The following is an 11,889-nucleotide window of genomic DNA, read 5'->3' as shown; positions in this document are numbered from 1 at the left end:
CTGCAGGGGGCTGCAAGCAAGCTGGGGAGGGACTTTGGAGGGGGTCAGGGAGAGATAGGACTGGGGGGGATGGAGCAGAAGTAGAAATGGGGAGATTGAGATTGGCTGTGAGGAAGAAGTTGTTGCCCAGGAGGGTGGTGAGAGCCTGGCACAGGCTGCCCAGGGAGGTGGTGGAAGCCTCCTGCCTGGAGGTGTTTGCAGCCAGGCTGGAGGTGGCTGTGAGCAGCCTGCTGTGGTGTGAGGTGTCCCTGGCCATGGCAGGGGGTTGGGGCTGGCTGAGCCTTGGGGTCCCTGCCAGCCCTGGCAGCTCTGTGAGTCAGTGAGGCTGGGCCAGGCTCTGCTCAGGGCTGTTCTGCCCTCTCCTGGCCCCAGCTCTCCAGGCTGCCCAAGCCCCCAGCTGCAGCAGTAGGCAGGCAGCAGTAGCAGCAGCAGGCAGGCAGGCAGCAGCAGCAGCTTTGGTGGGGGTGGTGCCTCCCTGTTTGTGCTTCCCTCTGCCCCGGGCTCAAAGGGGAGGCCTCTGTGCCCGGCTGGCTCTGGCATGGGGGTGTGAGCTGGGGGCTGTGCCAGGGCTGAGCCCTGTGCCAGGGCCTGCCCAAGCCTGTTGGAGCCCTTCTGCAGAGCCAGGGCTTGCAGCTGGCTGCTGGGGAGAGGCAATCCCTGTCCTGCAGAGCTGCCTGGGCCTGCCCCCTGCCCGCAGCTCTCCTTCCTGCCAGCTTGCTCCCTGTGCCTTCAGCCGCCAGCTGCTGGCGTTCCTCAGCCCCCTGCAGCACTCCTGCTTGCTCTCCTGGGACAGCCTCTGCCCTCAGCTCCTGGGGGGCTTGCAGAGCCTTTCTCTTCCCCCTGGTGGGAGGCTGCAGGGGGGCTGTTGGGCTCTTCTCCCTAGTAATGAGTGATAGGAGGAGAGCAAAGGGCCTCCAGCTGCCCCAGGGGAGGAAACTTCTCCCCTGAAAGGTTCTCCAAGCCTGGCCCAGGCTGCCCAGGGAGGTGGCTGAGTGCCCACCCCTGGAGGAGTTGAATGTTGTCTCAGATGTGGTGCTGAGGGCCAGGGCTCAGCCCCAGCCTGGGCAGGGCTAGAGCCTGGCTGGGCTGGAGGAGCTGAAAGGGCTTTGCCAGCCAAAGTACTCTGTGAAATGAAGGAGCCTGGAAGGGCCCCAGGGTGAGCCAGGCCAGCTCCTCTCCTGGCCCCTGAGCCTGGGGAGCAGAGCCCAACCCCCACCTGGCTCCAGCCTCCTCTCAGGGAGCTGCAGAGAGCAATGAGGTCTCCCTCAGCCTCCTCTCCTCCAGGCTGAACCCCCCCAGCTCCCTCAGCTGCTGCTCCCCAGCCCTGCTCTCCCTGGCCCTGCTCCTGCAGCTCAGACAGCTGGCTCCTGGCCCCTGAGCTGCCCAGCAGGGCAGAAGGTGGAGATTGCCTCCTGCCCTCCCCTGCACCTTCATCTCTCCCTGCAAGTAAGGTGCTGCTGGCCCCAGGGCTGGGTGCCTGCCCCCTGGGCTTGCTGAGCAAGGCTGGGAGCTGTTTGTTGTCTGCTGGAGCTGCATGGCTCCAGCTGCTGGGCTGGGAGCAGCTGCTGCTGCCAGGCAGAGGCTCCTGGGGAGGCTCTCCTGGAGGGCTGGGAGCCAGGAGGCCTTGTGACAGGAGAGAGCCAGCAGGAAGGAGCTGCAGCAGCTCTGGCTCCACAGCCTGCCTGCTGCCTTGGCAGCTGCCTCACAGCATGGCAGGGCTGGAAGGGACCTCCAGAGAGCATTCAGCAGCCCCCTGCCCCAGCAGGGCACCCAGGAGCACAGCCAGGGGGGGTTGGAAGCTCTCCACCCCAGGAGCCTCCACAGCCTCTCTGGGCAGCCTGCTCCAGGCTCCAGCAGCCTCACACCAAAGAATCTTCTGTTCAGATGGAACCTCCTGGGCTCCACTTTGTGTCCACTGCCTCCTGCCCTGTCCCTGGGCCCCACTGAGCAGAGCCTGGCCCCTTCCTGCCCCCCACCCCTCAGGTATTTACAGACATTGCTCAGCTCCCTCTCAGCCTTCTCCTCTGCAGGCTCTCAGCCCCAGGGCTCTCAGCCTTCCCTCCTCACACAGCTGCTCCAGGCCCTGCAGCATCCTCACAGCCTGCCCTGGACTCTCTCCAGCAGTTCCCTGTCCCTCCTGAGCTGGGGAGCCCAGAGCTGGGCACAGTGCTCCATCTGGGGCCTCAGCAGGGCAGAGCAGAGGGGCAGCAGAACCAGCCTTGCCCTGCTGGCCACACTTAATGCTCCCCAGGGCCCCACTGGCCTCCAGGGCTCTTTGCTGGCCCATGCACACCTTGCTGTCCACCAAGGTCCTTCTCTGTGGTGCTGCTTTCCACCTCAGCAGGAGGAGAAAGTTGTTTGGTGTGAGGCTGCTGGAGCCTGGAGCAGGCTGCCCAGAGAGGCTGTGGAGGCTCCTGGTGTGGAGAGCTTCCAACTCCCCCTGGCTGTGCTGCTGGGTGCCCTGCCCTGCTGCCCTGCTGGGGCAGGGGCTTGCTGCCTTCCCTCCTCTCCCCCTCTGTGGCTGCAGGCAGGCAGTGGTGGTCCCTGGCTGCCCCCAGCACCAGTGGGGCTGGACCTTGGAGTGGGGCAGGGCTGCAGGCTGGCTGGGGCAGAGTTGTGGCCTCCTTCCCAGCAGGAGAGAAGCAGAGTGGGGCTGGAGAGGCCTCTGCTGGCCATGCTGTGGCAGCTGCCAGGGCAGGGGTGCAGGGGGCTCTGGTGGGGCTGAGCCACAGGGCTGCTGTGGGCTGCACTGAATGGCCACCAGCCAGGGCAAGCTGAGCTGCCCTGGGGGGGTCCCCAGAGCCCCCAGCTGGGGGTGAGGCTCTGCCCCTGGGGTGGGTGCAGGGCACTGAGGGTTGGGTTCTGTGTAAAGCTGCAGGGTTGGCAGTCCCTGAGTCCCAAGCTGCCCTTCCTCAGCCCAGCTGGGACAGAGTTCAGGGAGCAGGGCTGGGGAGGGTGGGATTTGCCCCTGCTGAAGTGCCATGGCAAGGCCCCAGCAGTGTGGGTTGCCCCTCCTGACCTTCACTCCCTGGCAGCATCCTCTGTGTGGCTTCTCCTGCTCTCTGCTGGGGCCTGCCAGCCTCAGGGGCACCTTGGGCAGCCCTCTTGCCCTGGAGGTGGCCCCAGGGGTGCATGCTGGCCTCTTCTCCCAGGCACCTAATGACAGGGCAAGAGGGGATGGCCTCCAGGTTCACAGAGTCACAGGGCTGGAAGGGACCCCAGGGCTCAGCCAGCTCCAAGCCCCTGCCATGGGCAGGGACCCCTCCCACCAGAGCAGGCTGCTCACAGCCACAGGTTGGGCATCAGGAGAAGCTTCTTGCCTGAAAGGGTTCCCAAAGGCCTGGCACAGGCTGCCCAGGGGGCTGGTGGAGGCAGACATCCAGGCTCAGCCTGGCTGTGTCCCTGGGCAGCCTGCTCTGGCTGGAGCCATGGCAGGGGGTGGCACAGGATGCCCCTGCAGGCTCCCCCCCAGCCTGCTGCCCTCTGTGGAGCTGTGGTGCTGAGGGACCCCTCCTAACAGCCAGCTCCCTCTCTCCTTGCAGGTGGTGCTGCTCCTGCAGGAGCTGAGCTGGGGTCAGCTGGAAGATGACTGAGTACAAGCTGGTGGTGGTGGGAGCTGGTGGTGTTGGGAAGAGTGCTCTGACAATCCAGCTCATCCAGAACCACTTTGTTGATGAGTATGACCCCACAATAGAGGTAAGCAGGGGGGGCCAGGGGCTGCCTCTGGCATCACAGAGCCCTCAGGGCTGGGAGGGCTTCCCTGGGGGCCCTGCTCTGCTTTGAGCCATCCTGCTGGGGGGCTTTGACCTCCAGGGCATGCTGAGCAGCTGCCTCTTCTCTTCAGCTCTGCCTTGGCCTCTCCACCTTCTTCATAGCCTGCCCCCTGCCCTGCCCTGCTGGGAGCACCCCTGGAGGCTGGTGTGCAGTGCAGGGGGGGCTGATGAAGGGACTGGAGCAGCTCCTGGGAGGGAGGCCTGAGAGCCCTGGGGGTGTGGAGCCTGGAGAGGCACAGAGGCACAGAGCTGGCAGGGCAGGGAGGAAGTTCAGGGCTCAGCCAGCTCCAACCCCCTGCCATGGGCAGGGACACCTCACACCACAGCAGGTTGTTCACAGCCACCTCCAGCCTGGCTGCAAACACCTCCAGGCAGGAGGCTTCCACCACCTCCCTGGGCAGCCTGTGCCAGGCTCTCACCTCCCTCCTGTTCTTCCTCACAGCCAATCTTAATCTCCTCAGAGAGGCAGCCAAGGCCTGGGGGCAAGGCAGGAGCAGCCCTGCAGCCAGGGAGGAGAGGAAGCCCTCAGCAGCAGCTGCTGGGACATGAGTTGGCCAAGGGCACCCAGGAGGGGCAGGGCAGAGTGCAGCTGAAGGGCTCCTGAGTCCTGGTGCTGCAGCTCCTGGGTGCTGTTGCCTCCTCCCCCAGCTCCTCTCCCCCCTGTGCTCTCCACCAGCAGCAGCTGCTGCAGAAGCCTCTCCCAGGTGGGGTTTGACAGAAGAGCTGCTGGTGGGAGCAGCCTCCCTGGGCAGGCAGGGGCAGGGGCAGGGGCATGGGATGGGCATGGGCAGAGGCAGCTCTGCCCCACTGCTCTCTTGGGCTTGGCCATCCAATTGGTCTCTGTCTCCAGCTGCCTGCCCCAGGCCTGTGCCCCCCAGGGAATGCTCTCCAGGCAGGCAGGCAGCAGGGAATGCCAACCCTGCCTGGCATTTCCCTGCACACCCTCCTCACCCTGCCTGCCTGCCCCAGGAGATGCCAGCTCTCCTCTTCAGCTCCCCTCAGCCCCACTCTGCTCCTCTCCTCCTCCTCTTCTCTTCCTGAAGGAGCCAGGAGCTCCTCTCCAGCCCTCTCACCCCTGCTGCTTTCCCACCTTCAAGTCCCAGCAGCCTCTGATGCCTCTGCAGTCCCCTGGGTCCTGCCCCACATCCTCCCTGGAGCCACAGAGTGGGAGAGGCTGGCAGAGACCTCTGGGGCTCCCCCAGCCCAGCCCCCTGCCAGGGCAGGGCATCCAGAGCAGGGCACCCAGGGCAGGGCACCCAGGTGCACAGCCAGGGGGGGTTGGAAGCTCTCCAGCCCAGGAGACTCCACAACCTCTCTGGGCAGCCTGCTCCAGGCCTCCAGCAGCCTCACACCAAACAACTTTCTCCTCCTGCTCAGATCCAACCTGCTGGCTGCCACTTTGCTCCCTGTCCTGTCAGCCCTGACCCTCAGTGAGCTGCTCACTCATTCCAGGCTGACTCCTTTCCATGGTGCTTCATTTGCTGGGGGTTGGGAGGCAGAGGGAGGTACCTGCCAGCCCTCTGACTGTGACCCACAAGCCACCCTCCTGTGACTGAGCTGCCCTGGCTCATGCCCAGGAGCTGACTCTGTGCAAGCAGCTTGCAGACAGGTTGCTCATTCCTCATCCAGGCTGGCCTTGAATAGGGAGGGGAGCTCCACAGCCTCCCTGGGCAGCCTCTGCCAGTGTCTCCCCAGCCTGACTGGCCAGGAGCTGTGCTGCACCTGGGGGTGGCTGTTGGAGAGGGATGAAGCTCTTCTTCCATGCCCTAGCAGCATCCCTGGGGGGAGCAGGCATGGTGGGGAGGAGCACTGCCTTGAGGAGCCTGCCTTGGCAAGGAAACCTTCTGAGGGCTGCCCTGGGGGACTGAGGAAGAAGTTCTACCCCAGGAGGCTGCTGGAACCCTGCAGCAGGCTGCCCAGGGAGGTGGCTGAGGCTCCATCCCTGGAGCTGTTCCAGGGGAGGCTGGAGAGGGCTCTGGGCAGCCTGCTCCAGGGGAGGATGTCCCTGCTGGGGGCAGGGCTGGGGCTGGCTGAGCTCTGGAGCTCCCTTCCAGCCCAGAGCTCTCTGTGATTGTGATTTCCAGGCCTTCCCACATCTGTGATGAGTTTGATTACCTCTGCTGCAGGCAAGACCCCAATGGCAGAGGACCTGCCTGGATAGTCCCTGCCACTGCTGGGGGTGGTGGGCAGCACCCTGCTGACAGTTTGCTCCCAGGCTGGAAGAGGTTAACCATCAAGAGAGACTTTGCCAGGCTGGGCAGGGGCCAAGGGCAGGAGATTGAACACAGCCAAGTGCCAGGGGCTGCACATTGGCCACAGCAACCCCAGGCAGTGCTACAGGCTGGGGGCAGAGTGGCTGAGAGCAGCCAGGCAGAGAGGGACCTGGGGGTACTGGTTGACAGTAGGCTGAACAGGAGCCTGCAGTGTGCCCAGGGGCCAAGAAGGCCAAGGGCATCCTGGCCTGCATCAGGAACAGTGTGGCCAGCAGGAGCAGGGAGGTCATTGCGCCCTGTGCTCAGCACTGCTGAGGCCACACCTTGAGTCCTGTGTCCAGTTCTGGGCCCCTCAGGTTAGGAAAGAGGTTGAGCTGCTGGAAGGTGTCCAGAGAAGGGCAACAAGGCTGGGGAGGGGTCTGGAGCACAGCCCTGGGAGGAGAGGCTGAGGGAGCTGGGGTTGCTTAGCCTGCAGAAGAGGAGGCTCAGGGGAGACCTCATTGCTCTCTACAGCTCCCTGAAGGGAGGTTGGAGCCAGGTGGGGGTTGGGCTCTGCTCCCAGGCAGCCAGCACCAGAACAAGAGGACACAGTCTCAAGCTGTGCCAGGGGAGGTTTAGGCTGGAGGTGAAGAGAAAGTTCTTCCCAGCAAGAGAGATTGGCCCTGGGGATGTGCTGCCCAGGGAGGTGGTGGAGTCCCCATCCCTGGAGGTGTTTAGGGAGAGCCTGGCTGAGGCCCTTGGAGCCATGGTTGAGTTGATCAGATGGTGCTGGGTCAGAGGTTGGACTCACAGTTCTCTTCCAACCTGGTTTATTCTGTCCCATCCCATCCCAGCTTGCAGCCCTGCTGGTGGCTCACTGCCTCTGGTGCCTACCCTGAGATGCCTTGGAGGGGTGCAGGATTTCAGGGGGTGTTGAGCAGCTGCCAGCTCCACCAGCTGCAGGGGATGCCAGGAGGCCCTGGCTGGCTGGAGGGGCATCTCCTGGGTGTCCCAGGGCAGCAGCAGAAGGGATCAGCCTGGGACTAAATGAAGCTCAGGAGAAGAGTTGCTGAGGGTTCTGGGATGCGGCAGAGACAAAGTGTGGGGCTTGGACTCAGCACTGGGGAGGGCACAGCTTGAGGGCTGGGCTCAGCTCTGGGCTCCTCACTCCCAGAAGGTCACTGAGGGCTGGAGCAGGGCCAGGGAAGGAAAATGGAGCTGGGGAAGGGTCTGGAGAGCAGGGCTGGGGAGCAGCAGCTGAGGGAGCTGGGGGGGTTCAGCCTGGAGCAGAGGAGGCTGAGGGAGACCTCATTGCTCTCTGCAGCTCCCTGAGAGGAGGCTGCAGGGAGCTGGGCTTGGGCTCTGCTCCCCAGGCTCAGGGGACAGAAGGAGAGGAACTGGCCTGGAATTGTGGCAGGGGAGGCTTGGGTTGGAGAGGAGGAAAAATGTCTTTGGTGGCAGAGTGGTCAGGGCCTGGCAGAGGCTGCCCAGGGGGTGGTGCAGTCCCCATGGCTGGAGGGGTTCCTGTGGCCATGGCCCCTGGGGCCAGGGCTTGGTGTCCATGGTGGGGCTGGGTTGAAGGTTGGACCCAATCTCCAGTGCCTCTTCCAACCAACACAGCTCTCTGGTTCTGTGCTCCTAAGCAAGCCTGGGGCTGGCTTTGCTGGGGCAGGGGGAGCCTGCTCAGCTGTTCCTTTGTCCCTCTTGGCTTTTCCATTGCTCTTTTGGCCTTCCCTCCCTTTTCTGAGGCAGTTTGGTCCTCTCTTTACTGGAGCTAAAGCCAGGGAAAGGGGGAAAATGGTTAGGGTTAGGGCTAGGGCTTAGGGATAAGGTTAGGGTTAGGTTTAGGCTTAGGGCTATGGGTAGGGATTAGTGTTGGGGTCAGGGTTAGGGTTTGGGGTTAGGGTTAGGGGTTTGGGGTTAGGGGTTAGGGATTAGGGGTTAGGGTTAGGGGTTAGGGTTTGGGATTAGGGGTTAGGGTTTGGGATTAGGGTTAGGGGTTAGGGTTAGGCGTTAGGGTTAGGATTAGGGTTAGGTTTGGGGTTAGGGGTTAGGGTTAGGGGTTAGGGTTAGGCGTTAGGGTTAGGATTAGGGTTAGGTTTGGGGTTAGGGGTTAGGGTTTGGGATTAGGGTTAGGGTTTGGGGTTAGGGGTTAGGGTTGGGGTTAGGGGCTAGGGTTGAGGTTAGGGGTTAGGGTTTGGGATTAGGGTTGGGGTTAGGGTTAGGGGTTAGGGTTAGGGTTTGGGGTTAGGGTTAGGGGTTAGGGTTTGGGGTTAGGGTTAGGATTAGGCAGCTTCACACTCAGGCAGTGGCTTTGAGCTGGGAGAGAGGAGACTGAGAGTGGAGAGGAGGAAGAAATTGTTGGCATTGAGGCTGGGGAGACTCTGGCACAGGCTGCCCAGGGAGGCTGTGGCTGCCTCCTGCCTGGAGGTGCTCAGGACCAGGCTGGATGAGGCCCTGAGCAGCCTGTGCTGATGGGAGGTGTCCCTGCCCATGGCAGGGGCTGGGGCTGGCTGAGGTCTGAGCTCCCTCCCAGCCCCTGCTGGGCTCTGTGATCTGCCCAGGTGCCAGGGCCTGGCTCTGCCCCTCAGCAGCAGCCAGGCTGTGCCAGCTCACCCTGCTGAGGAGCCTCAGGAGCTTTGGTTTGGGAATGAGAGGACCTCCAAGGGAATGAAAGCTGCTGGTGGTGTCCTGGGGTGGCTGAAGCAGGTGGAGTGAGGAGCTCATGGTGGGAATCCTTTGGCTCATCCTCCAGCTCTTGGCACTCAGCTTGTGATAGGCTTCCCAAGCCTCTGGTTGTGTCCTGCCCATGGGAGGGGCTTGGAACTGGATGATCCTTGGGGTCCTGGCCAGCCTGCACCATTCTGTGGATGCAGAACAGCCCCATGGGGCAGGACAGGCTGGGAACTGAGCTGCTGCAGAGCAGGGAAGGGGAAAAGGACCTGGGGGTCCTGGGGGATGGGAGGCTGACCATGAGCCAGCAATGTGCCCTGGTGGCCAAGAAGGCCAAGGGCAGCCTGGGGTGGTGTTGAGCAGGTCGAGAGAGGTTCTCCTCCCCCTCTGCTCTGCCCTGCTGAGGCCACAGCAGGAATCTTGTGTCCAGTTCTGGGCCCCTCAGCTCCAGGAGGACCTCAGGGAGCTGCTGGGAAGAGTCCAGCACAGAGCCACAGAGCTGCTGCAGGCAGTGGAAGAGCTTCCTCATGAGGAGAGGCTGAGGGGGCTGAGGGCTCTGGAGCCTGGAGAGGAGCAGCCTGAGGGTGACCTCACTGCTGGTGCTAAAGCTGTGCAGGGTGATGCCCAGGGGCTGGAGCCAGGCTCTGCTGGGGGATGCCCAAGGACAGCACAAGGGGCAGGGGTGGAAGCTGAGGCAGAGGAAGCTCCATGGAAACAGGAGGAACAATTTTGTCTCTGTGAGGTCACAGAACCCTGGAGCAGGCTGCCCAGGGGGCTGTGGAGTCTCCCTCTCTGGAGGCATTCCAACCCCCCCTGGCTGTGTTCTGGGTGCCCTGCCCTGGGTGCCCCTGCTCTGGCAGGGGGTTGGGCAGGATGAGCTTTGGAGGTCCCTGCCAGCCCCTCACATTGTGTCAAGATCTCAGTGAGTTGGGAGGATGGACTCAGTGACCACTGCAGCCACTGCAGGCCCTGCAGCCCCTGCAGCCCCTGGCACTGCTGTGTGTGAGGCTCTCAGTGCCCCGGGGCAGGCTCTGGGTGCCCACAGCCCCTGGCACTGCTGTGTGTGAGGCTCAGTGCCCCGGGGCAGGCTCTGGGTGCCCGCAGCCCCTGGCACTGCTGTGTGTGAGGCTCTCAGTGCCCCGGGGCAGGCTCTGGGTGCCCACAGCCCCTGGCACTGCTGTGTGTGAGGCTCAGTGCCCCGGGGCAGGCTCTGGGTGCCCGCAGCCCCTGGCACTGCTGTGTGTGAGGCTCAGTGCCCCGGGGCAGGCTCTGGGTGCCCGCAGCCCCTGGCACTGCTGTGTGTGAGGCTCAGTGCCCCGGGGCAGGCTCTGGGTGCCCGCAGCCCCTGGCACTGCTGTGTGTGAGGCTCAGTGCCCCGGGGCAGGCTCTGGGTGCCCGCAGCCCCTGGCACTGCTGTGTGTGAGGCTCTCAGTGCCCCGGGGCAGGCTCTGGGTGCCCGCAGCCCCTGGCACTGCTGTGTGTGAGGCTCTCAGTGCCCCGGGGCAGGCTCTGGGTGCCCGCAGCCCCTGGCACTGCTGTGTGTGAGGCTCAGTGCCCCGGGGCAGGCTCTGGGTGCCCGCAGCCCCTGGCACTGCTGTGTGTGAGGCTCAGTGCCCCGGGGCAGGCTCTGGGTGCCCGCAGCCCCTGGCACTGCTGTGTGTGAGGCTCAGTGCCCCGGGGCAGGCTCTGGGTGCCCGCAGCCCCTGGCACTGCTGTGTGTGAGGCTCAGTGCCCCGGGGCAGGCTCTGGGTGCCCGCAGCCCCTGGCACTGCTGTGTGTGAGGCTCAGTGCCCCGGGGCAGGCTCTGGGTGCCCGCAGCCCCTGTCCCCGCGCTGTGGCCGCGCCCCGGGCCGGCTGCCAGGGCTGAGGCTGCCCCCTTGGCGCAGGACTCGTACCGGAAGCAGGTGGTGATCGACGGGGAGACCTGCCTGCTGGACATCCTGGACACGGCGGGGCAGGAGGAGTACAGCGCCATGCGCGACCAGTACATGCGCACCGGCGAGGGCTTCCTCTGCGTCTTCGCCATCAACAACACCAAGTCCTTCGAGGACATCCACCAGTACAGGTGAGCTGGGGCAGCCCCTGCCCCCCAGCCGGGCTGCTGGGCACCCCCTGCCTCGCCCTGCCCTGCGGCCCAGGCCCTCTGCACAGATGGCTGAGGGAGAGAGCAGCACAGCCAGGGGATTCTGCTCTCTGCCCTGCCCTGCCCTGCCCTGCCCTGCTCTGCCCTGCCCTGCCCTGCCCTTCTCTGCCCTGCTCTGCCCTGCTCTGCCCCACCCTGCCCTGCTGTGCTCCTGCAGCACTGCCTCCAGCTCTGGGGCCCCCAGCACAAGGAGGACCTGGAGCTGCTGGAGAGGCTCCAGAGGAGGCCACCAAGAGGAGCAGAGGCTGCAGAGCCTCCCCTGTGGGGCCAGGCTGGGAGAGCTGGGGCTGTGCAGCCTGGAGAAGAGAAGGCTCCAGGCAGACCTCAGAGCAGCCTTGCAGTGCCTGAAGGGCTCCAGGAGAGCTGGGGAGGGACTCTGGCCAAGGGCTGGGAGTGCCAGGCTGAGGGACAATGGCTTTGAGCTGGGACAGAGGAGATTGAGAGTGGAGAGGAGGAAGAAATGGTTGAGAGTGAGGCTGGGGAGACTCTGGCACAGGCTGCCCAGGGAGGCTGTGGCTGCCTCCTGCCTGGGGGTGTTCAGGACCAGGCTGGATGAGGCCCTGAGCAGCCTGTGCTGGTGGGAGGGGTCCCTGCCCATGGCAGGGGCTTGGAGCTGGCTGAGCTCTGAGCTCCCTCCCAACCCTGTGACTCTGTGACTGTGGCCATTCCCCAGGGCTGGGCTGCAGCAGACAGTGGCTGTCAGACTCATCCAAACCCATCCAAAGGGCTGGCTCCTGACCCCAGGGACTCACTAATGCAGTGCCTGAGTGTTGATGGTGGCTAAAGAGAGGCCTGAGCCTCTCTGCCCCACTCCTTCCCCTCCCTAATGGATGCAGTTGCTTCATTAGTGCAATCGATCTCTGCAGGGGCAGCAGAGCCTGGGAGGGCTCTTCCCTGCCTGCTGTGCTCTGCTGGCTGCACACACGGGGGAGGCAGCCCTGGCCTCCTGCAGCCTGGCTGCAAGCAGGGCACAGACAGCAGGAGGAGAGCACTGGAGGCTGCCCAGAGAGATTGTGGAGTCTCCATCTCTGGAGAGCTTCCAGCCCCGCCTGGCTGTGCTCCTGGGTGCCCTGCTCTGGCAGGGGCTTGGATGGATGAGCTCCAGAGC

General features: G+C 64.3%; 1 protein-coding gene across 1 annotated transcript in view; it reads left to right on the top strand.

Annotated features, from left to right (window-relative positions):
* LOC104305653 (GTPase HRas) overlaps positions 1-11,889 on the top strand; it is a 41,950-nt gene that overhangs the window by 23,636 nt on the left and 6,425 nt on the right. The window contains exons 2-3 of the mRNA XM_054171656.1: positions 3,543-3,696; positions 10,525-10,703. Of these exons, the coding sequence (XP_054027631.1) occupies positions 3,586-3,696; positions 10,525-10,703 (290 nt within the window). The 5' untranslated portion in view covers positions 3,543-3,585. The remainder of the gene's footprint in view (positions 1-3,542; positions 3,697-10,524; positions 10,704-11,889) is intronic.

The sequence above is a fragment of the Dryobates pubescens genome, chromosome 22 (assembly GCF_014839835.1).
Source record: "Dryobates pubescens isolate bDryPub1 chromosome 22, bDryPub1.pri, whole genome shotgun sequence".
In the NCBI taxonomy this organism is placed as follows: Eukaryota; Metazoa; Chordata; class Aves; order Piciformes; family Picidae; genus Dryobates; species Dryobates pubescens.
This window is presented reverse-complemented; position numbering and strand designations above follow the sequence as displayed.